The sequence below is a fragment of the Alligator mississippiensis genome, chromosome 1, assembly GCF_030867095.1.
Source record: "Alligator mississippiensis isolate rAllMis1 chromosome 1, rAllMis1, whole genome shotgun sequence".
NCBI classification, from domain to species: Eukaryota; Metazoa; Chordata; order Crocodylia; family Alligatoridae; genus Alligator; species Alligator mississippiensis.
Window position 1 is genome coordinate 122737085 of NC_081824.1, and position 27140 is coordinate 122764224.

The following is a 27140-nucleotide window of genomic DNA, read 5'->3' on the forward strand; positions in this document are numbered from 1 at the left end:
CACCAAAAGGCATTGAACTAACTTTTAGTGTGTGTATGACATGGGTCTTTGACAAGCAGATTTAAAAGTGGATGAAATAATGAAAGAATCAAACAAATAAATAAACACAGAGAAACCAATTAAGTGGAGTCAGAAACTTAGGAATGTAATATACTCAGAAAAAGTCACTCGTCTATGAGATAATGTTTACCCTACTGGTACCATATACCCCAGAAAGAAAATGACCTTATAAGAGAAAAGTTTTGTTGTTTTTTTTAAGAAATCTTTATATTCATAATTTTATAAATGAATATCCATTATTGTTTTTCAGGAGTTCCACTGCATAACACTGTTTAGGAAATATATGTATATAATTCTTCTAACCTCTCTTCGAATACACATTTTATTGCAGAAATGTAGATTAGTGATTCGTGCAATGTAGATGACTGCCAGTAATTATTGTACAATAACATCCTACCGAAAACAACCTGTGCTAATACTCAGAAACACCCGACATGCAAATTGAGTGTTTACCACTAGGCGGCTGCTAGAAAATCCCACAGCTCGTTTGAAAAACGTACACTTGCATGTTTGCACACTTAGGCAAATTAAACTGCAGGTCCTTTGGAAAGCAACCTTGCCTTGAGAAGCCCTCAAAACTTCTTGAAGATTACACCTCACTGCATTTATTCTGGTATAATTCATTGTTCACTATTGCTGACATTAGGTTCCCTTTAAAGTTTTCTGCCCCATATTCCAGGCTACTGTGTCTGCTTATCGATATGTGCATTTAACCCTCGCCAAATCAGTCTAATCGCAACATCAGACATGGTTTCCATAGCTACTTCTTTGAAAAGGACTCACGTTTCCAGATAATAAAGAAGACTCGAGTTGGGATGATGGTTTACAAGAATAATCTTATTTCACAATGCTTTGCAATTGGTTGCATAGATAATCGTGTGTCACAATGAGAGCGGAGTTTAAGTGGAAGTTAATTTGTTGCATTTGGAATGTATTTGGCACATGCCAAAGCTTGAGTTTCCTTGCCCCATGCAAACTAAAGGAGATGATATTTATTCTTCCGATTGAAGGGGAAATTTTCCAACACATTTAAATGATTTAGAAACACGGGTTTGGTCTCCAAAATCACACAGGCGCTTTTGAGAATCACTTACTAAAAGCCAGGCTTTAATTCACTTCTTTATACTTAAATTATATTTTCAATACTCAGGGAAGGAATGAATGTACTTCTGGTGTCGTTATCTCTACCCTACAGCCTGCGCTGCGAACAGAGAGATAGATCTTTCTTCCAATGTCATTCAAAGGATAAATACATAGACCACAAAGAGCAAATAAATTCCTTGGGGGAAGGGGAGGAAAGCAGACACAGAATTCAGGTTCCGATGCTCAAACTGCTTAACAAGCATTTGTCGAATAAGAGAGTTAATCCATGTCTTCTTGATGCTGTTGTTTATGTTGGATCACAGCCTAGAGGCATTCAAGAGAAATGGCTAAAGTGATGTTGAGAGCAAAAAGAGGGAGAGAGAGCTTGCAACAGGTTTGTAACACCAGCAAGAGAGAAAAAAAAAACATGGAGAGGTTGAAAAAGAGCCAGCCCATTTTCCATTAGCACAGGATTACGTATATATCGGGGTGAAAAATCACAGTGCAGTGAATCTGAAGACTCTTAATATGCTTTACTGCTCCCCACAGAGGGAAAGGCAAAACCAACCATTCATTAAGCCAACAATCCCTATTACACGACTAAATAATAAAGTAGTGTGGGAATGAGGCTCCCATACGGGCTCCACGCATCTCACAAGCGCCATCTACCGACAGCTGGTCAATAAAGAGAAGGTTTACTTCCCTCGTATTTGTTTTGCTCAGTGCTTAAGCAACAGGCCCTTGTGCATATCAATAGATTATCTCAGGTTTAGAGCCTACAGGAGATTTGGGTGCTTAAAAGCATGATGGCTATTCTTGCACCAAAGATAAATGATGAAAATATTATTTAATCATATTTTCTTGGTATACCTAAATGTTCTTCCACATCATTTGATGAATAACTTTGAAAGATATCCTTTTCTCAGTTGTAAATCTGAACACTAATGGCTTACATAGACGCATGTAAAAGTATCTGGAAAAATGGATTTAGAAAGATGGATTTCTTGAGGTAAGAAAAATAATAGAAACCTGTCAGAAAAAGACACAAAGGATGAATAGTAAAGCTAAATGGGATTAAACAATTCTGTATGCTCTGAAAGATACATGATCTATAAAACCACTTGACACAAAAAAATGATCAAAGCAATTTCAGTTTAATTATGCTGCGCATCTTCTCAGGTATGAACTGAAGTGTTTAAAAGATGGTGATGCAAATAATATTGCTTGTTTTATATCTCTCTAATCATTTCAATATAGAACTCAGTTCCAAGTAATATGCAGCAGAAAAAAAACATTGACTGTAAAAGGGATTTTCTGACAGACAAAAAGACACCTGGCTTCTGTACTCCAAATATATTTGGAGCAGAAATGAAGCTGCAAGGTGCCAGCCAAATGAGAAGAACAAATGTAGTCAAGCTGTTTCTGTTATATTCAAAGGGAAAAGGACTGTTTTGATAAGAACTGGTAATGTTTAAACATTAATAACTGATTTACAGACAAAAGAGATAATTGTTAAAAAATTAATAATCATTTGGTTTAAACACTGTATTGTCGGAGTAATTATTGCAGAGTTCTTGGCAGCATACAGGATTGTTGGAAGCATTTTTGTCTACATTAAAATAGATTATATTCCCAACTCACAAATGTGCCAAGGGATTGTTCAGGATGTGTCCTAGAGTGAGTGGGTTATCCTGACTTCATAGATGGTAGACTTGGATTTGGTAAGGAAATTAGAGCTCCATCAAGTAGACAGATAAATTGCTGTATTTTGGACACCAGGATCACAGTTCAGGAGAGGAAGGAAAAACCTGGGTATACTAGTGACCTATGTGATGCAGCCATGATGAAGCCAAATGTCATTCAAGATATATCAGGTAATAAGGCATATCTTACCAGTTGTGATAAGGAAGCAGCACTATCACTGATCATCTGAAACATTGTATATATTTTTGTTACTGAAGTTCAAGAAAAAATAGTTCATATTAAAACACAGAAAGGGTTCCTAGAGGAATGGGGATCCTGTTATATGAGAACAGATTCAACAAGTCTGGCCTGTTTAGAGTAGCAAATCACAAGATAAGTTTCTTTATCCTGTTCAGAATGAATTTGCAGGCCTAAATCAGCACAAGTGATGGTGCTGCAATGATGACCTTGCAGGAGGCCTGACTCTACTAGTGAGGATGGTAGATAAGAGCTGACTTTTGCAGGGATACCCAATCAGAGCAGCAGCAGCAGCACCAGAAAAAATACTGTCTGACTTCATGGTGCCACATTGGGCAGGGGTCCCAGAGCTGAATTCATAGTACCTACCTCTCCAGTGAATAGAAGCAGGTATCACAGAACTGGACCATGCAGCTGCAATATGATTACACATTTCACTCTGCGCTGAAGAAAACTGGCAGAGAAGAGGTAGCTCTGGAATCAAACCTATAAATCAAGGTGCAACTAGGCAGTTTGTGAAGGGACTGAAAGTTCTGGATCTCCATAAGCCAGACAGCTTGTAACTGCAGCTGTGAAGTTGACCAAACTCCTGATTTAGGTTTTAGAATCATAGAAAAGTAGGATTGGAAGGGATCTCTGGAAGTCATCTAGTCCAACCGCTTGCTCAAGGCATAAACACCACTATCTAAACTATCCCATGCAAGACCTTATCTAACCTATTCCTAAAACTATACAATCAACCCTGTTGCACAATTACAAGGCACAAGGGTTTTTTTATTGTAAATATATCTCAAATATGCACATTTCTTTTGGTTGTTTTTCCTTTTCCTTCAAATGAAAAATCATTCTTGTGACTCCATTTTTCAGAGTCCTGCTGGGCACCTACAAGATGGGAAAAACCACCTGCAAACAAACCAGGTTTAGGAGTGAAAGTGGGTTCTGGTCTCTGCTCCAAGGACTGTTTATGAATTTTTGTAGTTTAGGTTAAACAGTTATTGGCCAAAAAGTATAGAAGCCTTGAAGGATAGTGGAATCCAAGACTCTGACCTTGAACCTGAGTATCTAAGCACTGCCTAAGCCAGTGATATCCAAACTTTTTGCCTCCTGGTCCCTCTGTGAATCAGACCTACCCAGTGGGCCCAATCCAGCATGTGGGGCAGGCAGAGCCCAATCTGGCACATGGATGTGGTGGGGGCATCCCAACCCTGCTCCAGACATGTGTAGGGAGAAAGCGTGGCCTGGCCCCAACTCAGCCATGCAGAGATAGGGAAGGGGACATGTGGACAGGGGAGGGGGGGTGGTTCAGCCCCAATCTGGCCACATGGGGGTTGGGAATGTGGAAGCAGTGGAAGAGATAGTTGGATGCCCTGGCTCCATGAGCCAGATTTGGCCCATGGGCTGGGAGTTGAGCACCTGTGGGCTAAGCTATAGAGCCAGGCTGTCTCTCACAGTTTCTGTTTCTGGCCTGATGAGCATTGCATTCCTTTCTTCACCATGGCCCATAGCTCTAGGTGCTTAGGACATCTTCCTGGGAGGTGAAATTGTGCTTTGCACCAGCACAGCCTGTGGAGAACCTTTCATGTTCTGCATAAGTGTCCTAATTTGAAGCCATTTATAAATAAGGCAGTGATAGTGCCACCTTCTTCTGGCTGTGTTTTTAAAAATAAAGCAGCCATGACTACATTTTGTGAGAATCCCTACGCTGAGCGTTAAGGCATGCTCTGAGAATACTTTCGATATTAGGCTCTGTGCGGGCCGGGAGCAGTCCGAGGCCCTTTTTTCGAGCGGCGGGCTGTGGCCAGCAGCCCGGACACGCTGGGTCGAGGAAGGCAGGTGGCACGCTAGAATTAGGCATGGACGCTTAGTGGTTGATTAAAGATTATTTTACTTACACTGAAGATGGTCGCGGTGCAGGCAGGAAGAGTTGCAGTTACAAAACAAAACAAAACTCGAACCTGCAGAACATAAGGGTACGTAGCAATGGGGTTTCGGCGACGGGAAGATGAACAAAAACCTCGAGAGTACGTCGCAATGGGGTTTTGGCGACGGGAAGATAAACCTGCAGGACTCGAACCCGGGTAGAGCTCTGGATTCACTCACACAAAGTTTGCTAGGCTCCGTGGAACTTTGCGCGCAGGGAAGGGTACATCGAGGGATCAGGCGGCGACGGGGAGAGGCGAGAGGTTGATCAGACCCCTATAGCCTTCCTGAGATACACACTGGGTCGGATAGGCTCCGCAGCTCTTAGAGATCTTCACAAGATGTGAAATTCTCCTCCTCCTGGTAGTCGTGGAGTCCTCCAACTTGGGTGGAAACCGCTCAAGCCTCTTATACGGCTAGCAAGCCAATCGCTAGCCGCCACGTAGGAATAATTTAGAACTGGCCAATAGTGGGGCACAAATTTGAATACAAATAGCGGGAACTCCTTGCAGCGTGCATTTCTCTTTTTGCAACCTAGAAATGCACTCTGCAAAGAAAGCCACGAGTGGCGGGAAATAATTTAGCAGTGCCGAAGCACACACAAACAAAAATCACACCCTTGCGTTGTGACAGGCCCTTCATGGGATTTGGCATGACTGACTGCTTTCAAGACCCCCATGATACTTAACTGGGACCTAGATGCTTAGCTACTAAGGGCGGTTCTGGGCTTGCTGGGTTGAGTTGTCTGTACTTAGTGAGTTTAGGTCCCTCCATAGTTAGACAAATGCTTTATGTAAATTGAAGCCCTGCTAGACATTCAAATTAAAGCTGGGTAGAAACCAGCTATAGAGTTATTACACATTTTCAAGCACTAACTGTATAGCTCGTTGGCTCTTTTTATAGATGGAGAGTCAGTTTTATTGTGTAATTATTTTGCGCCTGTGGCCAGTCTTACTTTGCATGTGTGGCCATGTAACAAGGTGCAGGACTCAGGGGCAGGGGCCAAGATGCAGAGGGCTAAAGGTTAATAGTCTGCCCTCCTAGGAGCACTAGGCCAGCTGCCAGGGCTGATTAGCTAGCCCTGGAGGAAGTTAAAATCTCCCAAAGAGATGACGCTGGGGACAAGGGAAGCTGAGAAACAGGGCAACAGTGCAACACTATGGTGAAGTCCTTGTCCTGGATAGGAGAGGCAGGGCTCTGTTGCTATTTTGTTGCTATTTTGTTATTCTGTTTAGTTTGAGGTAGGAAGGCTGGCTCCTGGGATGGGATAAAGGAGGTACAACCCACTAAAGACCAGTCTAAATTTATTTTGTGATTAATCAGTGAATTGCATAATATATGTAACATATAGCAGAGGCCTGGCTGTTCTTTTGGATTTGGCCTCAGATGAAGGTGAACACAGTAGCAGTACCCTAAATCCCTCCTGGGCATAGCAGCAAACCAACAGAAATCTGATGTTTGCTGAATACTGATTTGACTCTATTTCTAAGAAACATACATATTTATTATGGACCTAATCCAATGCCATTTCAATAAACACAGGTCCTTCCATTAAGATCAGCTAGGTCAGGACTATTTAGCAACCTACACAAAATCACATCTTAAGTTCATTCCAATTGCATTCACAGATGTTTTCACAGTAAAAGCTGAGCAACCCTGGCAAGTTAGGTTTTCATTTTCTCTTGCTCTCTCTTTTTCTCATAAAACAAACACATCGAAGTTTTCTGGAGAAAATATTTTGACATTTAGAGATGATGCACAACTTGTGAAGTTTGATTGTTTAAGCTATAATAGATAGCTATCATTGCAATAATAGATAGTCAATTCTAAGACATACGCTGTGCAGTATTATTTTGCATTCTGCATCTCTTTATGCAAAATATATTTTCATTGTGGGATCTCTATTTCCATTAAAATTAAATATATTATAACCTGGTGTAATGACTATTGGGTATTAAGTCTAATGTTAATGTAGAGACAAATGGTCATCATCTGCAAAAAACTGTTAAAACCCATTAAAGGATAGATTTCTGTAAAAGGATAGTTTTCATTCTATTAAAGGAAAAATTTTATGTTATAAAAAGGCATACTTCAGTTTCCCTACTGTGGCTTTTAAGCATCTCTATCTAAAGATGTCATTAATACTACAAAAACATTTTTCTTGAGTACACTAAAAATGGGTTTTCACTGACAACATATATTCTAAAGGGAGTATATATGAATATAAAAGTATGAATGATATTAAAGTGCGATCTAGCATGTTCAGCTAATTCTATAAGGTGGATGTATGAGCATTAAAATCTTGTTATGTGCATGAGCATCAAACTCTTCCTGCATTTTTGTGCAGAAGGCTTATTTTTTTATATATTTTCAAAAGATATATAAATCACTTAAAGTTTAATATTTGATCAGAAAAGTTCAGGATTTTATCCAAAAATACATAAAGCAGTGACATGTAAATCAATGCAAAAAATTAAACGTTAGTATACATAAGGCTTAAATAAGGCTAATACTCATCAGATGCCAGTTGGAGGGCAGATTTTTTTTCCCCAACAGACCACTGAAATTCTTTATAAAGGTGATACCAATTCAGTACCTTGAAAGGTCTTTGAATGACTATTCACAGCCCAAAGCACACAGAAAATTGGAGAACTAAATAGCCGTGACCCTTCTATCATGTATGCCTCTTTTTGTTCTATCCCTCATACTCTTTTTCCAGTGCAAATATGTTTTGGAATAGGTGCAACCCCACTCCACACATGCTTTATTTTATTATTTCTGCAGCTCAGAGGAAAGGGAGTAGTTCTGCTGTTCTTAAGATAGTTGAGCAGAAGATTTGTAGCAGGGAATTTGCTATGCTCTTTGATAAAGAAAAACTGTTATCAGAGTTCTCCAACATTTTAGAAGTTCAGGCCCTACCTCACTACAATTTCTGGAAAGCAAAACAAACTGGATAAAAATAGTTCAGTGAAAGACCCTAGAAGAGGCAGGAAGCTATCAGTCAAGAAGGCCTCAGACAGTGTGGAAGATAATCACATGGGATTTCATGTGTACATTTTACTTTCCTATGAACAAATTCTGAAACCAACATAAAAAAGGCTGGAAAACACAAATCCAGGACATGAAAATTGTTGGGTGCTACCAGGTAGGAGCTACTAATGGAATTAAAGTTACAGGAAAAGGAAGGAGAAGGAAACCTGAAAGTTGAACAGCATGTGCATGAGAGTGATAAAAGTAACCTATGGGGATAACATATGTAGAGCAGAGTGGAACGTAGTATCATGCAAGCCAGGCAAACAGAACAGAGAAACAAGACAGCAGGGATGTATGAGGTCGTAAGTAAGAGACTACAAAGTAGAAAAGGGATGGAGTGTAATAGAAGCAGAAACAATTGTAAACAAAGCAGACAAGCTTCTCTGGGAAAATTAAGTTTCTGCTGGAGAAAGTACGTGGAAATATCAGGAAATGACACAGCAATGAATTGTGCAGTGTTTATTAGTGACAGGTGGACTATAAAGCTGACAAAGGTATGGAGTTAGAAATGTTTTCAAGGATGTAAGGAGAATATGGAGTCAAGAGTAGAATGGGATGGGATAACTCAGAGAAGGGATAAGGGCAGTGCTATTTTGGGTCACGTAGCATCTTGCCCTAAAACTCTCCTTGACATTTGCTCTTCAAAACTCACTCTGATATATTTGAATATGAAATCTTGTGTTATCCCTATATTTACCACTGTGAGCTCTGTGTGGTCAAAACATGTCCTTCATGCATTTAGGTATTATTCAAATAATAAATAATTGCATAATTATTTAAAGACACAAAGTTATTGTTTCACTGAATATATAATCTTATAACTAAAGCTTTGTAAGGTGTATGATTTCTGTTTTGTTTTCATTTAGAAGTGCCTCCTATATTTAAATTATCTACTAACAACAGACCATTAAAAACAATAAATGTTTTATTTAAAATTACAGCAATCTATTAGTCCTCTTCATGGAAACAAGTGATAGGGCTTTGCAAATTTTCACTCTGCATTAAAAGTCTTCTTTGTAGCCTTCCATAATGGTAATAAATACCACTCAAATAAAATTTATATTGAACAGGAGATTTGATGGATGATCATCTGCTCTGTAAGCTAAAAACATTAAGATTTGATCTTAAATCAGAAAAGAAGGGAGCTGCACATTCTTTCCACACATGCATAAACACTGTCAATAGACCTGAGAAATAATAATAATGTTAGTTGCATTTGATCTAAATAATTAAGTCCCAGGAACAAGGCTTTGCTATGAAATGGTTCACTGAAGCACACAGAATTGTTGAAAGCTTTATTGTCTATATTAAAGTAAATTATATTCCTGAACTCAGAAATGTGCCAAGGAATTGTACAGGATGTGTCCTGGATGAGTGGTTTATCCTGATTTTATTTGGATTTGGACTTGGATTTGGACTTGGATTTGGTAGGGAAATTAAGGTTCCATAGGCTGGACAGAGGAACTGCTGTGTTGTGAACACCCGGATCTGAGTTCAGGAGAGGGAGGAAAAACCTGGGGATGCATCTACACATGTATTTTACTGCTGAAGAGACTAATTAGCTCCACAGTAAAGTGTTACTTTCTACATGTGCGCTCATATTAGGGTGCAGTAAATTAATGAACTTTGCCGTAAGATAGTATTGTCAGAGACAATACTGTCTTATGGCAGAGTAATTAACTGCAATCAAACCCATGTGGATGGTGACCATAGGCATACATTGCCCAGTCAGCCTGGCCAGACTCCTAGCTCTACCCAGGAGGTGTTTACTCCAACTCAAATGGTTCCAGAGTTGATTGCATTGCTTTAATTGCACGTGTAGAGACACCCTGGGTGCACTAGTCCAACATGGGTGAACTGGGGAAAGGGTGCAACACTTGTACCAAGACATGCTGACTCCTGAACATGTTCCTCAGTCTGCAGTGGAAGTAAGAGGTACAAACCTAGGGCCCTGCTACATGTTCCAATGAAAGCTGGATAGAAACCAGCAGCAGAGTTGTTCCTCCTTTTGAGGCCCTAACTTTGTAGCTGGTTGCCTCTTTTTTAGAGCTGGGCTAGTCACTTGTATCATGTGATCATAACATTACCCGTCCACATCTATTGCACAATTCGCCAGCCAACTGTGCAACAAGGGCAAGGTGTAGCAGGGGGTCTTGCAGGCTCCACATGCCTGCCCCGTTCCATGGTGGGGCTGGGATTCCTGGATACCAACAGCTGTGGAATCTGGGGACTTCAGCAATCGCGGTGGGGGGAGCAAGGTGAAGTCAAGGTTCGAGTTATTTCAAATTACAGATTTTTTTTTTCCCAACAGACCACTGAGATGCTTTATAAAAGTGATACCAATCCAGTGCCTTGAAAGGTCTTTGAATGACTATCCACAGTCCAAAGCGCACAGAAAATTGGAAAGCTAAACAGCCATTATCCTTCAATCATGTCTGTCTCTTTCTGTTCCATCCCTCATACTCTTTTTGCAGTCCGAGTATGTTTTGGAATAGGTGCAACCCACTCCACACATAATTTATCTCATTGATTTGCCCCTCCTCCCCCATAAGAGACAAGAGCCGCCCTGTAAAGGTAGTTTCTAGAGAAGGAAGAGGCAGTTTGTATTTTTTTGGAATATTTACAATTAGAGTAATAATAATTTCTTAGACATTTTTGTTTGTTGAGTGGCAGAAAAATATCTTTCATTTATAAAAGTCAAGCTCTCTTTTGCCTGCTTCATCAGAGTCCACTGCCAATAGATAAACTCAGTCTTATATTTCAGTGTCAGAAAGAATAAAAATATTCTTGATGGAGACTCAAGAAAACAAAAGATTTTCTAACTCATCCATTTGAATGAGCATGACTCAATCCACCACCTATTGAAATGAGTGTTTTTTTTGTTAACTGCTGGGGGCTCTGGATAAACCTATTGCGCTAAGAATAAAACTCGAGGTACGAAAGCTACTCTTCTTTCAGAAGTGTAACGCCTTTTTAAAATAACTTTTCAACTAACATTGAGCATGAGCAGATAAAACGTTGCCATTAAAGACCCAGGGCCTTTCAAAGTTAATTTACTTTTGAAAATTGTAACCTGGTGCCGGGACGTCTCCAATTTTATTAGGGCATGCTGCTGGGCAGCCCAATTTTTTTTTGCACACCCCCACCAAGAGTAAAAGTATAATGAACCCTGGGTGAAGTAGCCCCTGCTGACTCAGAGGGACACTCAGGGCAAGGCAGGGGGAGAGAGGCAGCAGGGCAGGGAATAGCCATGGGTGCTTTTTAGGCTTTTTTTTTTTTGGATTGGAGCCACGGGCTCTCTCCCTCCCCGCGGGTGTGTTTGTGCATTGGGCGGGGGGAGCGGATCAGCCCCTCTCTTGCAGGATGCTCCAGCCGCACTCCCTGGCCGGGGCCCGGCGGAGCAGCAGCGCGCGGGACTGAAGCCCAAGTGAATGGGGCGCCCCAACAACCCGGCGCCGGGGATGCGGCTGGTGCGTACCACACCCCTGCTCGGCCCGCGGGGGAAGCCCGGGGTCCCCTCCTCTGGGCTGCTCCCAGCCGCGAGCGGGCCAGGGACAGAGCCCCGTGTGCCCGCTCCGGGGCTGCACCGAGCTCCAGCCAGCACGGGGCACGGGGGCCACAGCGCCTCCCTCCAGCATCCCTCCCCTGCCCCACACTGCCCCTTTGCCAAGCCCCTCCAGCATCCCTCCCCTGCCCCATACTATCCTTTTGCCAAGCCCCTCCAGCAGCCCTGCCCTGCCCCATACTATCCCTTTGCAAGCCCCTCCAACATCCCTCCCCTGCCCCATACTATCCCTTTGCCAAGCCGCTCCAGCATCCCTCCCCTGCCCCATACTATCCCTTTGCCAAGCCACTCCAGCATCCCTCCCCTGCCCCATACTATCCGTTTGCCAAGCCCCTCCAGCAGCCCTGCCTTGCCCCACACTGCCCCTTTGCCAAGCCCCTCCAGCATCCCTCCCCTGTCCCATACTATCCTTTGCCAAGTCCCTCCAACAGCCCTCCCCTGCCCCACACTGCCCCTTTGCCAAGCCCCCCCTGAGAGGGCTCTAGTGCAGCGAACTTTTACTGGCTCCCCTTGGGCGAATAAAGCAAGAAAAAGAGATGGGGTTGTCACTGAAAGCAGGAAGAATCACTCTGCCCCACCCCAGGTCACTTTAGTTCTCAAGCCCCCTAAGTCCTGCTGGGACCCGGCTGCCCAGGCACGTTCCCCTGCTTTTGTGTCCCTTTGTTGTGTGCCTGGTTTCTGCTGACTGTAGTCACTGGGGATCAGCAGGCAGACCACATGCCCTCGCCTTTTGTTTCTAAGCTTTTTTTATTTTTTGGGGGCCTGAAAGGGTCAGGTTGCCTGGGGCCCCTGAGATAAAAAGGCAAAATATGCAGTGACAAGTGTTTTCCACAGCAAGAGTCATGGGAGAGCAATAGCATCAGACCCAGTCTGATGACGGCCACTTGGCAATGATTTCCTCCACCTTTGCACGAGGCTAGCATCCTCCAAGACATGTCTTTAAATTACATCAAGAACTTCTATGAAGGATGTGTAAGTACGAAGTGAATCATGAAATGAAAGGGAAAGGAATAATCTGCTTTTTATTTTTATTTTTAATTTTTTTTAGCATTACAATTGGTCATGTTCAGAGACTGGCTGATCTGTTAAGAAATTCTGGAGGAACAGATTAGCACAAGACTTGTAACACTGTACGTAACCCATGCTTTCCTTACAGGAAATATCAATGAGGCACAATGACTAATGGGAACTGGGGCATAAACTGGCCTGGTTCTTACAAGCCTTACTTCTGAGAAGTCAAAAGTTAGCATCCAAGGATTCATAGATGGAGACAATCATTCTTTTCCCATTGTGATAGCTTAAACAACAGCAAAACAAAATATGAAGTCTTCATTGAAGGATTCCATCTTCAGTCTGTCTGGCATGTTTGTAATAGGAGAAGGCTGAATGTATATGATATCTACAGCTACTATTGATTTCTTTTTAAAGAGCTGTTAAACAGATTATCTGATGGCGGCTAAAGGAATGAGTGCTTATGAAAATCTTTTAGGAACAGTGAGACATTTTAAGGCATTACTTGGTTACATGTCCACTACAGTCTTCTTGTTGTGGTTGTTTTAAAGGGAGAGAAAGGAATGAGGAGGATTTTTCCAGATCTAAAGTACATGTTTTTGGTAAAGTGAAAGATGCAAGAATAACAATATTTATCTTTGTCTTTTCTTTCAAATAATCCTGTCATTTGCAGCTCAGGCCACCAACAGTAATTGGTCAGTTCCACACGCTTTTCTTTGGCTCAGTTCGAATGTTTTTCCTTGGCGTTTTGGGCTTTGCAGTTTATGGAAATGAGGCCTTGCACTTCAGCTGTGATCCAGATAAGAGAGAGCTTAATCTCTTCTGTTACAATCAGTTCAGGCCAATTACTCCTCAGGTATTTTTTTATCTATTTTTTTTAAGTAGAGTTAGCAGAGTAATCTAAGAAGTACTTTGACAATGTAGTGATATAACTTAGAATATGAGATCATTTGTGGCAAAGAAAGGTGCTGTGCTTTTAACCTTATTCAGAAGAGTAATCCCCACTGCATAGAAAAATAATCCTTAGTTGCTGGAAACAGTCAGACAATTTGCCAGAGTAAGGATACCTCAGGTGAGAAAAGTTTGTAGGATCAGCTCATAAATGAACTATAATAAACAATATCTAACCTGAAAAGATTTGTAGACTGTAATGGCTGGATTCTGTGACTATATGCACACACCCATCTTTATTCACATGGGTATTTCCGCTGACCCTGTGGAATGGTTGAATGGGTAGTCTCCTGAGTAGGGTAGGGAAATGGGAGGCTACACCTGATTTTAATTTATGGCTCGGTGACTAACTGTGTATAATCCTGAACAAGTCGGTCGATTTACTTTGTGTCTCAGCTTACCATACTTAAAAAAATATTGAGATAATACTTATTTGCAAAGGTGTTTTAGAGATAAAATCCTTCAATGTCTAAATAACCACCACCAGTGGTTAATAAGAACTACCCACACAAGTAAGGATTACTTATGTGAGTAAAGGTATGCAGGCCCAGGACCTCTTCATTGTGACCTATTGTATTTATACCATAGTTTATCTCAATTCAGAGACTGTTAACAAAAAAGTAAATGAGCTCTAAATCCAGATTTGGGGGAAAAAATGTAACATTGATTGTTTGTACCTTACATAATCTTTTAATTTTATATGTGTTTTATATATTGAATAGATTCTTATAAGAAATTCAGGTGTGAGTCTACTTTTAGCTGGCTCAATGCAGTTGCAAATGATCTGACAGCAAGTTTTCTGCTATACTTTAGGTATTCTGGGCATTACAGCTAGTGACTGTACTGGTACCTGGAGCAGTGTTTCATCTTTATGCAGCATGTAAAACCATCAATCAGGAAGATATCCTCCAAAAGCCTATCTACACTATTTTTTATATCCTCACCGTTTTGTTAAGGGTTGTCCTTGAAGTTGTGTCTTTTTGGCTTCAGAGTCACCTCTTTGGTTTCCAGGTGAACCCAGTCTACAGGTGTGATGCAGGAGCCCTCAATAAAAAGTTTAATATTACCCGTTGCTTGGTGCCAGAACACTTTGAAAAGACAATTTTCCTCATTGCTATGTACACATTTACTGTGATTACAGTGGTGTTGTGTGTTGCTGAGATTTTTGAGATTTTATGTAGGAGGCTGGGTTTCTTAAACAATCAGTGACCCTATTTTCATACTGAATCATTCCTCTTTATCATTCATTCACACTTTTTTTGAATATGTACCACAGAGATCTCAGCTTGAAACATACCTTTCCTGTACACCTGGGTAAATTTGTACAGGAACTATATCCTTTTAAAATGCAATATAAGAACCAGATTCAAAAGAAAATGATTATTTTACTTGCAACTTAATGGAAGATGCTATTTAAGTTTCCATATGGATTTGGAACAAGTCTGTTTGCAAATGGTGTGGTGCTTATGTAAATGATCTCATGATTTACTTTTAGTTCATTGAAATCTAATGTTTATGAAGTGAGCTTCTGTGTTCAGGTAGTGCCTGACATGATACATCAAAGTTCCCCAACTTTTCCCAAGAAGTTATGCTGTTGCAGCCTGAATCCTGAACAGCTACATCCTTGGCCTCCCATGAGACTCCTGACTGTGCTGTGGTTTTTATGACATGAAGCAATGTCTGCAAAGATATTGTTTGCAAGAAACATACTATTTTGTGTAATGCTATATGAAAAACTCTTTTTTAAAGCAAATGATAGGCACACAATTACTTGTATTGCTCTGACCACCCCTCCTCCACTTTGTAATATACCAAAATATATATGCATGGGTCATATTTATTTATGAAATAAAAGCTCAAGGGTACCACACTTGCCTCCATTATATAGCATAGAATGATTCATAAATATTTATTATACTTTCAGTTACAGTGATTTTAATTTTTTTAAGACCCCCATTGCTCTGGGCACAGGCACACCTTGATTTCAATGAGAATTTTTTCTGATGGATTGAAGGACTGGGCCCTGAAGATTCCTTTTATTTAATTTTTTGTCAGGCCAGTTCTGCATTTCTATCACATTGCATACAGTTGTTAAATACAAAAATCAGCACACCAAAGTGATAAAGCTATACCTTGAACTAAGTGGATTTTGAGTTATACCTTAGTTATACCTTGAACTAAGTATTCTTTAGATCTATTTATATATCTTGTATTCTCTTGCACACCAGTTTCCATCTCAGAACTAAGGAATATCTTCAAATGAAAATTAATCATACTCCCTGGTTACGTGTGAGCTGACAGAAAGATAGATTTGGAAACTGGACAGAAAGAAGAGGTAGTTTCTGTTTTTTGAATGTTTACAATTAGAGTACTAATAATTTGGTAGATGTTTTTGTTTGTTGAGTGGAAGAAAAATATCTTTGATTTATAAAAGTCAAGCTCTCTTTTGCCTGCTTCATCATGGTCCATGACCAATAGATAAAACTCAGTCTTGTATTTCAATGTCAGAAAGAATTAAAATATTCTTGATGGAGACTCAAGAAAACAAAAGATTTTCTAACTCATTCTTTTGAATGAAAGTGACTTGATCCACTCACTGCCTATTGAAGTGAGTGTTTTTTTGTTGACTTCTGTGGGCACTAGATAAACCTACTGTGCTAAGAATAAAATTTGAGGTAGGAAAGCTTAACTTCTTTGAGAAGTGTAACGTATTTTTAAAATAACATTTTAGCTAACATTTAGTATGAGCAGATTAAAAGTTGCCATTAAAGATCCAGGGCCTTTCAAAGTTAATTTACTGTTGAAAACTCTGAGGAGAATCCCAATACAGTATACATCTAGCCATCTTGTTCAAAGCCTGTTCATTTTACTCATGTAAGCAGTCTCAACAGTTGCAGTTCTGCAAACTTTGTAGTCTTTACCCACACAGAATATCCTATTCACTTCAGCAGAACTGCTCAGATGAGTGTAGAATTTGATCTTTGCTGGACCTATCTGGATCCAAACTGTATAGAGGTTATGTAGTTCTTACTTTTTGATGAGCTGGCTGATGCTGACATCCTAAATTCTAATGTGTTTACTGTGTAATAGATTTAATGTTCTGATTTTTTCCATAGAAGTAAGTAATGTTCCTCTTGTCCCTAAAACTAAACAAATATATGTTTAGCTGACCATGGATATAACTATTTATTTCTCATTTTCAAGTAGCACAAGAGGAGAAAAAATACCTGCCTTAATTTGTTGATTATATATCATGTGTTATGGTCAGTACATAGGTGCTTAGATTTTGCTGTATACATCAAATATCCATCCAGCTGTTTACATATATGCAGGGACTGTTTTTTCAAATTCATTCTGTAATCTCAGGTATAATAAACCTTTTATGTACAAAATGCAACATGTAATTTATGTTGAAGTTACAATTTATTTGTACTAACTACAGAGCTGTTCAACCATATTCCAATCACATTTAATGAGATACTGGGATGTTTGTAGAGCAAAATAAATAAATATAAAAAGAGTTCTGTTACAATTGTGTTATTATTTTGTCCTGAGCTTCCATAAACAAAAAGCTGAGCTGACCTCATATTAATAACTAGCCAATTGCCCATCATGAATGACAGATTTCAAAGGAGTGCTTACATGACCAGCCCCAAAGGGTGCCCCTGCCCCTGTCCATTCTGTTGCCCCTCACTGCCAAGCCACAGCCCTCCAGCCCTGCTGCTGCCCCTCACTCCTAACCCACTGACCCCAGCCCTGCCAGTGACCCTTACTCACCAAACTGCAGTACACTGCTCCCCTGGGCCCTGATGGTGCCCCTCACTCCCAACCTACAGCTCCCCACCCTGCATCCCTGCTGGTACCCCTGCCTCCTGACCCACAGCCCCCCCAGCACCGCCAGTGCCCCCTGCACTCCCAGCCCACAATCCCCCACCCCTACCCTGGTGCCCCACACTCCTGACCCACAGCCCCCTACTCCATCAGCCCTACCAGAAGGGCCCCAGCTGTCCCGATCCTGACTGGCCAGAGTGTGGTGGCTCTGATACTGAACTTTTTATTAAAAAGTGGCAATGGGCTGATTCATACCCAGAGGTAAATCCAAACACTGTAACACCTACTTGGCCCCAAATAACTGTGCACGTGCTCCCCTTCAAGGGCCTGGCACATCAATGCCAGAACAAAGAAAAATGGCCAGCAGGTGGTGGCAGAGTGTGTCTGGCCCCAGTGCGGGCTGGAAGGAAGAGGATGGTGGGGAGGGAGGCTTGGGCACCCCCTGCCCTGGGATGAGGCTGCTGCACCGCACCAGGCAGCCTGGCCACAACCCCCTCCCTCCCCCCTACCCACCCACCCAGGATCTCGTAGCTGCTCAGCCCCTGCAAGCAGAGCACAGGCCACAGCCCCTGTTCTGCCCTCCCAGCCAGGGATTTCCCCGCTGACCTCCAAACCTCACCACCCTTTTCTCTCACTGAAGAACAGCAACCCTCCCCTGCCCGCCTTGCCCTGTTACAGCCCCAGCCCCCGCTTCCCCTGCCCTGATCAGATGTCCGCTGTGCTCTGCCCTAATCAGATTTTGCTGTGCTCTGGGGGTGGAAGCAGTGGGAGGCGATCGGAGGCAGCAGGGAGCACCGCATGGATCTGCACCTCCACAGCTGCAGGCAGATATGTGCGCGCTCCCTGCTGCCCCCGATCACCCTCCCCTGCTCCCACCAACAGAACAAAGGAAAGTCCTGGACATTTGGGCAGATTTAAAAAAACAAGCCCTGACTGAGATCAGAGGGCTTAAAAAAGAGGACACGGACATGTGCTAACCCTGTCTTGGTGGCACATGCACACTTGATCAAAAGAGTTAGACAGACAGACAGACAAAGCCCTTTATTATATTAGAATATAAATGTGTATAAACTGAATGTATTTACAAAGAACATACATTAGAAATACCAACTATCATTTTTTTAACTGAAACAACTCAGTTGAAAGACTTTTATCCATGTTGATGGCATTTAGCAAAATGTCAACATATAGGCCCTTGCTCATCAAGGCATGTGTATTGTAGTGCCTTAAACTTAGGTATCTCTGCCTACAAGCAAAATTCCAAAAGAAGAGTTATGCATCCTAGGTCCCCATACCTAAAATGGTGATACTGTTTCACAGCATCCATAAAACTAGTTTTAGTCAAGTAAGGATTTAAGATACACAAGTCCAAAACAGCCCTTCTCTGTACTCCTAGATCTCAGTATTCCCAAAGTTCTCTTCCTGCTTCTCCAGACCAACAGCCCTTCCTTCCCTTGTTTCCTCTATACCATCTTTTCATTAGCACCCTTGTATGTAGTTTCCTTCAGACACCAGAACCTCTGCACCTTTATTCCATGTTCCCATATTGTGTGTCACATGTACCAGATCCATGTCCCCAGCTGGAGTACTTGGCCAGTATTTGCAGGTACAGTGAGCTATTTCCATTAGGAGACATTTATGATTTTAATCATGTGGTTTTATGTTTCCCTGGTTGGGATATGAATCAAACAGAAAAAGGAGAGGAGTGCAGTGTTGCCAGCCATAGCTATTTTTAAGGGGCCTACACCAAGTCTGGGTGAACGCCTGTTCACCAGAGCGCCCCATGGGATGACAAGGTCAAACAGTCACAAACTTCTTCAAGACTATTTCAGGCTGGACATAAGGAAGAACTTTACAGTCTGAGCCCCCAAGGCCTAAATCAGACTACCACCAGAGGTAGTGCAAGCGCCTGCTCTGGAGTCAATTGGACGTTTATCTTGCTGGGATCCAGCGACCCCAGCTGACTTCCTGCCCCTGGGGCAGGGGGCTGGACTCGATGATCTTCCGAGGTCCCTTCCAGCCCTGTCTATGAAATCTATGAATGTCACAGAAACGTAACCACAGCAAAAGGCCCCAAAGCAGCTAAACCAGCTAATGAAAAAACTGGTTAAAAATGTAACTGTAATCCAGGTAACAATTCCAAAACTCTTTTCAGTTAGCACTCTGCCAAAAAAATCTTGCTTTGTAGATTTTATTTTGGGAATCCAGTACATGTACTTCTTTTGCTTTTCTCCTAGTTTCCTACTTCTGACTCACAGGGAAATACACATGCAGAACAATGAAATCAATCTGCAATTCATATATCTGCATCCAGTTTAATTTTTAGGTAATGGTTTCCCCTGAGCTTGAAGAGATAGAAGGGACTACCCACAACCACCTTATTCAGGTTGTGGGATTGACCATGAATCAAAGATACAGTTGCCTGAGACCATCTAATTTTCAGCATAACATTACAATGCTCCAGTACCCTAACCAGTCCGATTTTCCATTTTCTTTAGGAAAACATAAGAAAGTAGACCTGGGAGGGACCTCACAAGGTCATCTAGTCTAGCCCCCTGCTCAATCTAGTATTGACCCTGACTGAACTAACCCAGCCAAGTGTCTGTCCAACCTGCTTTTGAGAGTTTCCAAGGATGGAGATTCCACAGTTTCTCTAGGTAGCCTGTTCCAGTGCTTGACCACCCTCACAGTCAAGAAGTTCCTCCTACTCTACAACCTAAATTTCCTCTGCTGCAGCTTAAGGCCATTGCTCCTAGTCCTGTACCCTACAGCCACTGAGAAAAGCCCATTTCCATCCTCTCTATAATTACTCTTCAGGTCTTTAAAGACTATTCTCAAATTCCCTTCTCAGTTTTCTCCAGACCAGGTGACCCTAGCTCTTTCAGCCTCTCCTCATAAGTCATACTTCCCTTGCCTCTAACCATTGTTGTTGCTGCTCTCTGCTGGACTATTTCCAATCTGTCTACATCTTTCTTAAAGTGTGGGGCCCAAAACTGGACATAGTACTTCAAGTGAGGCCTCACCTGTGCTGACTAGAATGGAAGAATTGCTGTTCTTGATTTGCAGCTGACAATCCTGTGAATACAACTTTCTTCTCTTTATTCCTTCATACCTGGACCCCTAATGTCCCTCTCAGGCTGTGTAAACATTAATTTATCAAGCTTTAAACAACATAAAATAAAATCCATTTAAAGGGCAGTGGGGAGGGAAAGAGGACTTGAGAAGACAGTGGACCGCAGACAAAAGCAATTGCTCTTGAAGTGACTTATGAGGGCTATTTCTTGCATAGGCAGGCTCCCCGCCAAATTTTCTTTTGACAACTCAGTCCCCATAAGAGCGGACATGGGCAGGGCTTGAAAACTTGCAGTGCAGGCCTGCTTCAAAGTACATGGGTAGCTCCTTCATGGGATGCACATTTCTTGGGTCAATGGCCAGGTTGGGTTTGCGGGGGAGTTGTCCCATCTAACGGATGGTTGGCAACCCCTCAATTTGAGGATGATTTTTACCATGGCTCATGTCTGGGTCTTGAGTTGACTTCAGAGTTCAATCCTTGAGCCACAGATCCGTCTGCAGGAGTTGCGGATTTCCACAGGGGACAGACGGCTGCAGGCCCGGCCCGGGAAGGCCCAGCAGAGCTCGCAACTGGGCAACACCAATCCCACCGAGGCCAGGAGCCCGAGCGCCACAACCGGGACTCGAACCTCCGCCTCCCCGAGCGGCCTCCCCTTCCCCCGCCTCTCCCGTCCCTGGCTGACCAGCCTCGCTTTGGCCCTCCCGCTCACCAGAGGTCGCTGCTGCAGACACCGCTCTCCTGCCGCACCTTAAGCACGCATGCGCAGGGGGAGGGAAGAGGTGTTGTTGTCCCGGAAGCGGAAGTGAGTCCCCGAGGTCAGCAGCCGCCGGACAGGACTCTGCCGGCGCGGAGTGGGGGAGGGGACTGTTGTTGCCTTTACTCTTCTTGCTGCTGCGGCGGGTCCGGCCCGGCGCGTCATGGCGGCCGCGGCCCTGCCCCCGCTGCCCCCGCAGTTCAAGAGCATGCAGCACCACCTGCGCACCGGGCAGGAGCTGGATAAGCGGGAGCCCGTCGTGGCGTACTACTGTGAGTGCCCTTCCCCCCCCCGCCCCCTGGGGTTGCCCTTTCCCCCTGGGAGCGCGCGGCACAGAACCCCAGTCAGGGTGTGCCACACCCCTTTCCCCACTGGTGCGCGCGCGCACAGGCGTCGGGGTGGGGAGCAGCGCATGCGCAGGGCCGAATGGGGGGGGCGGTCCTTCGGCTGGGGCTAGTTGGAGAGTGTTACTAAAAGCAGCTGGATGGAGGATTCGATCCCCATATGGGGCTGCTGGGCTTTTCCTGCCTCTTGAAGTCTCTTCCAGTCCTGCTTTTATGATATGATATATGTTTTTTGCTGGTGGCTGCAAGGGGGGGGGGGGGTGGGAATTGCACCCCCACACATGCATGCACACACCCACTCCCTCACACACAGAGCAACACACATTGGAAAAAAAACATTAATTGACATTTTTTGCATGGTACAGTATAATTACGAGAAATACAGGACAACGTGTATAGTAGCCACATTGTTACACAGCTGAAGGACAGTAGAGAACCTGGTCTACATTTGCCTGGGTGCCACATTTCATCTTGTTTGGGGTTTGGGGGGCGTTTTTAAGCCTTCGCCACAGGGTTTGGGTGTTGGCTGCAGCTAGGGATTTTGACTGGGCTGTGCCAGTGCTGCTGCTGAAACCAGAGCCCGAGGTTCCTGGCTACGGGGTCTTGTCTGTCCATTCAGGGTCAGAACAGTCAATCGCCAGAGTTGGGGATCAGGACTTTTTATATGTCCAGGAAAATCACAGGCCTGCCAAGGAAAATATAAGCCCCCTTTAATACTGGGGCCCATTAATGACACATTACAGATTACTTGGGACAAATAATGAAAACGGGGGTAGGAGTGGAGGTCAAAGGTTAGTAACTGGTGTGCTAAGGCATTTTGGGGTTAGGAAGGAATTTGACCCCGTGGTCAGATTGGTCCAAACTGTGGGGGTGGTTTTGCCTTCCTCTGTAGCAGGGGGAGTGTGGCCCTCTGCTTGGAGCCTCTGGAGTACTTTTGCAGTGGTAGGATGTCTACCTGGGATTTCCCCAGTATAAGTTAATGCTTGTAAAGCAGCAGGGCATTAACCACTACAGTTCCCTGCCTTCTCCGGGGCAGGTTTGGGTATTATGCTGGGATTGTGTCAGAGTTGATGCTCGTTTTGTATAGAGTTTAGGTTACGGATGCTCGTGAAATGGCTTGGAGAGTGACCGGGAGTTTGCACATGGAGGCCGGCTTGACAGGGAGTTTGCACATGGAGGCCGCCACTGCAACTCTGCCACTGCACCCTGCGCTACCATCCCACAGCCACCTGTGTGGCTTTGCGGGCAAGTGGCGCAGGATGCAGCAGCAGCAGTGCAGTGCCAGCCACCACGTGGGGGCCATATACGTGCTGCCCAGCCGGGTGCGTGGAAAGAGGGGCTTCCATGCAACAGCCGCCACTGCACCATTGCTTATGCCCCGCGACTGGCTGCATGGGTCCTCAGCGGTGTGGGGTGGTGGCGGCTGCACGCTGGCTGGGGGGGGGCCTTGTGGGCCAGTGCTGCCACTGCAGAGCCATGCCCTTCGCCCCTGGACCCTAGAGGTAAGTGGGGCTTGGGGGCCGTGGGGCGTGGCTAGGGGCTGAGGGAGTGGGGGGTGTTGCCGGCCCCAGGCGGCACACTGCAGCCAGGTGCAGGGAGGTAAGGGCAGGGATGCCCCTCTGTGGGAGCTTTGCAGGTAAGTGATGCAGGGCATGCATGCCACCCGGCCAGCTGCCCAGGGGAGGGGAAGGCTGGCATGTGTCCAGCTGCACAGCTCCGTGGCCGGCTCTGCAGCGGCAGCAAGGGATGGGGGGCAGAGGGGGGGCTCGCATGCGGTGGCCGCTGCTGCTTGCCTGTAGGGCTGTGCCAGTGGTGACGGCCGCTGCCTACAAACTCCCCACGCCACCACAGAACAGTGCCCAGAGCTGTGCAGGGGGCAGCAGCAGTGTGGTGGCAGCCAGGTGGCATGCAGCCACCCACACTGCCATCTCATGCTGCGGCCACGGCCGCCGCCACAGTGCCACTGCCACCACACGGCCGGCCATACAGCTTCGAGCACGGTTCCGCAGCGGTGGCGTGGGGAGGTTTTGTACGCAGCAGCCGTCGCTGCTGACACACAGCTGCCGCTTACCTTTAGGGCTGTGCCAGCGGTGACGGCCGCTGCATACGGAACCTCCTTGTGCCGCCACCACAGAGCCATGCTTGGAACTGTAAGGCCAGCTACATGGCGGCAGCAGCACTGTGGTGGTGGCCGTGGCCGTGGGATGATGGTGGGGATGGCTGCATGCCACCCGGCCACCACCACACTGCTGCTGCCCCCTGTGGCTGGCCGCACAGCTCTGGGCACTGCTCCACAGTGGCACGGGGAGGTTTTGCAGGCAGCAACCGTCATTGCTGGCACAGCCCTATAGGTAAGCAGCAGCAGCCACCGCGTGTGAGGCCCCACCATCCCTCACCGCCACTGCAGAGCCAGCCCCGGAGCTGTGCAGCCAGCCTCATGCTAGCCTCAGCCTCCCCGTCCCTTGGGCAGCCGGCCGGGTGGTACGTGCTCCCCGCATCACTTGCCCACAAAGCCCCTGCAGTGGGGCATCCCTGCCCTCACACCCCGGCCCTGCACCTGACTGCGGTTTGCCGCCCGGGGGCAGCAGCACCCCCCCGCTCTCTCAGCCCCCAGCCACCTTCCCCAGCCCTGACCCATAGCCCCCAAGCCCCACTTACCTCTAGGTTCCAGGGGTGAAGGGCAAGTCTGAGCCTGAGCCCAGCCTTGGCTGACTCAGAGGCTCAGGCCCCGCTCTTCCCCCTTTCTCTCCCCTTCCCAGTAGAGCTGGGGATTTTCTGCCCTTTCTGCAGTCAGCTCTTGCAGGCTTGTTCCAGCCTGCAAGAGCTCTCTGCAGAAGCAGAGAATCCACAGATTTCTCTGCTAAAAAGGGAAATCTGAGTTTTCTCTGATTAAAAACAGGGAATCTGTCGTTTTCTCAATTTTTCTGTGGGAAATGGAAAACCTAGATCCCTGGTGATAACCCTGCGCATCTTGGATCAGGGAATTTCCAATGGGCTGAATGAAAAGGATCTTCCAGTTGCTTGTTTCTTGGCCTGCCCCTGAATCCTAGAGTTCTAAAAGAGGGTGAATAGTAAACCCCTAATTCCTTCCTGCGTGCCATTCAGGATTCAGCAGACCTCTGTCATGTTCTGTTCTCCCTCCCTATCCCACCCCACCCCACCCCATCCCACCCCATCAGTAGTCTTTGCTGTAAGATGGAAGTCCTGGCCTTCTCTGGATGCCACTTACCTTGTTTTGTTCCCTTTTTTATAAGAATTACCTTGGCTAATCCAGTGGTTATTAACCTTCTTAGACATGAGGCAGCCATTGGTTGACTCATGGCGCCCCTCCATACCCTTTGTGAATGGAGAAGTACCCCAATTCAAAAGTTTATTTATTATGGGGCTTATCTTCTTGCAGAGGGTCCAGGCACTATGGACAGGGCAGCAGCTAGGCAGGGATGAGTCTAAGCCTGCACTTATCTCCTTGCACCTGCTTATTGTTACACTGTGCAGCACTCTTCAAAAGATCTCATACGACTCCAAAGTGCCCTGGCCCATGGTATAGACTAAGCTTGTTGTGCCACCAGAAATTCTTCCAGTTGTCAGACTAGACATTCTGGTGGCAGATAGCAGCTGTCCTGGCAGCGTCACTAGAGTGCTTATACCCAGGGGAACTTTTGGTGGCTTTGCATGGTTTCACAACAGCAAGGCTTATAGAGCATGAAGCGCACCTGGGAAAGGCTGCTGAAGGGACAGCAGCAGCCATCTGGCAGCTTGGCAGTGGCTCATGTGTGCCTTCTGCTGTAGGGAGGAGCATTGAGTGTCAGCTTGTATATTAAGTCTGTATGTTACTCATTACTGTGTACATGTTGCTCATTCTTGTGTACCCCACGTAATTTCTATATTCTTTGTCCTCAATCCTCACTTGTCCTCTGACCACCTTCTTTGTAAATCCTACTTTATATAATCTTTCCTAATTAAAGGTCTCCTATTTTTTTTGTATAGTTGCAGACACAACAATAGTTGTGGTTAAAGAGAGATTTTCCTTCTAGATTCTCAGCTTCAAAACACAACTCTCCCACAGTAATCTAAATCAAATAAATGGGCTATTTTTTCAGTTGGAGTAGTTTTAATGAATAGATTTTAAAAAACAGTGATGGTGCTTTTAAAAAGTCTGCTTTAAATACAGTGGCAAAATTGTCTCACATAAAATGAGATCTCTGTTTTGGATTTAGGAGACTTTCATTCTGATGTGAAATTTACTGTTACCTTTTTTGTGTTATCTTTGTCAAGTCAGTCTTCTGCTTTCTAACTGGTAAGGGAGTGGATTTAATTACTGGGGTTTTTTTCTTCAGTAATTCATTTCTCTCCTCTTTTCAGTTCACACACAAATGATGGGGGAATGCATTTAATTACTGGAGTTTTTTCTTCAGCAATTAATTTCTCTCCTAAAGGAAGAAATTTGGCTTTCAGTTTTGGCCGAGATTAAATGTAGCACCCAGGCAAATGTAGACCAGATTCTCCACTGTCCTTCAGCTGTGTACGAATGTGGCTACTATATGTGTGGTCCTGTATTTCTCATATTTATACTGTATCATGCATAAATTTCAGTTAATATTTTATTTTTAAAAGAAGTGAATGTAAAATAGATGTTTAACCAATTCTTTCATATGCAAGTTACTTCTGTATGTGTGACATGGAACTGGTGAATTATAGTATTTAATGTTTTGAAAAAATGGCAATTTTCAGGTACAGAATATAATCTAGTTAAGACCATGCATGTGATTAATATCCTTCTACATTGTCCTCTGTTTATTAGATACCTGCTTAATAAAATCAGTTTCATATTAGAGCCAAAACCCTAAACCAAATGCCAGAAGCATTACACTATTCTTTGTTTTCTGCTGCATATTATCATCTTTCTAATCTTCCTCTTAAGACTCCATTTTAAATCATAATTCATGTGTACAGGTTTTCTCCCATTGGCTGTTGAACTTAAATCAACTTTGGTTCACACTTGGCCGCCACCTTTACTGTCCAGCTAGGTTTGCTTCCTGTAATAAATGAATAAAACAATGAAGTAGCAAAACTAAACAGAGGGATTTTTTTTTCTGATGCACCCCTTATAGATCTTTTTCTTTTGCCACTGCATATTAGAAATGCTATTTATTAGAATCAAAAGTGCTCTGGCTGATGTGATTCAAGTGAGTGGTGGAAACTGCGCTAGAAAATCATCTGATAAGCAAACTATCCCCAATACAATAGAAAGATATTCCCCGGTAATAATTGCTAGACTCTTTATATTGCATTTTTCAACAAGTCCTTTTTATGATGGTAAGCATTAGCTAGTTCAAAAATATTATCTCTTGTATCAGATGTAATAACTGCTTTATGGAAGTATTAGCATACAGTAGAAAAACAAAGAAATGAAGTTTTGATTATGATGAAGCCCAATACAAAAAATGTTTTGATGTCCAATTCCTATTTTTCATGTTTTCTTAATTTCTGTATTTTTGAAGTTTAATACAAGTTTCCAAGCAGTGAGGAAAAAGCAGATTATGGAATAAAAATGTAATGTTAGTTGGCATCTTG

General features: G+C 44.0%; 2 protein-coding genes across 3 annotated transcripts in view; both read left to right on the forward strand.

Annotated features, from left to right (window-relative positions):
- The first annotated feature begins 11416 nt into the window (after positions 1-11416).
- GJE1 (gap junction protein epsilon 1) lies at positions 11417-17084 on the forward strand. The gene is made up of 3 exons (XM_019488407.2): positions 11417-11507; positions 13287-13469; positions 14378-17084. The coding sequence occupies exons 1-3, from the start codon at positions 11469-11471 to the stop codon at positions 14771-14773; spliced, it is 618 nt and encodes a 205-aa protein (XP_019343952.1). The 5' UTR covers positions 11417-11468; the 3' UTR covers positions 14774-17084.
- Positions 17085-21251: 4167 nt separating this feature from the next.
- VTA1 (vesicle trafficking 1) overlaps positions 21252-27140 on the forward strand; it is a 67838-nt gene continuing 61949 nt past the window's right edge. The window contains exon 1 of one of the 2 annotated variants that reach the window (XM_019488392.2): positions 21252-21494. In XM_019488392.2, coding sequence (XP_019343937.1) covers positions 21386-21494 — 109 coding nt within the window. In that variant the 5' untranslated portion in view covers positions 21252-21385. The remainder of the gene's footprint in view (positions 21495-27140) is intronic. The other variant, XM_006264933.4, reaches the window with a different exon arrangement.

What these genes read in the sequence shown, in the direction of transcription:
- GJE1 (XM_019488407.2), top strand. Translation starts at nt 11,469, where the DNA reads ATGGGGCGCCCCAACAACCCGGCGCCGGGGATGCGGCTG. An exon ending in CGGCGCCGGGGATGCGGCTG is followed by an intron (nt 11,508 to 13,286) that starts GTGCGTACCACA and finishes TGTCATTTGCAG; the next exon opens with CTCAGGCCACCAACAGTAAT. An exon ending in TCAGGCCAATTACTCCTCAG is followed by an intron (nt 13,470 to 14,377) that starts GTATTTTTTTAT and finishes GCTATACTTTAG; the next exon opens with GTATTCTGGGCATTACAGCT.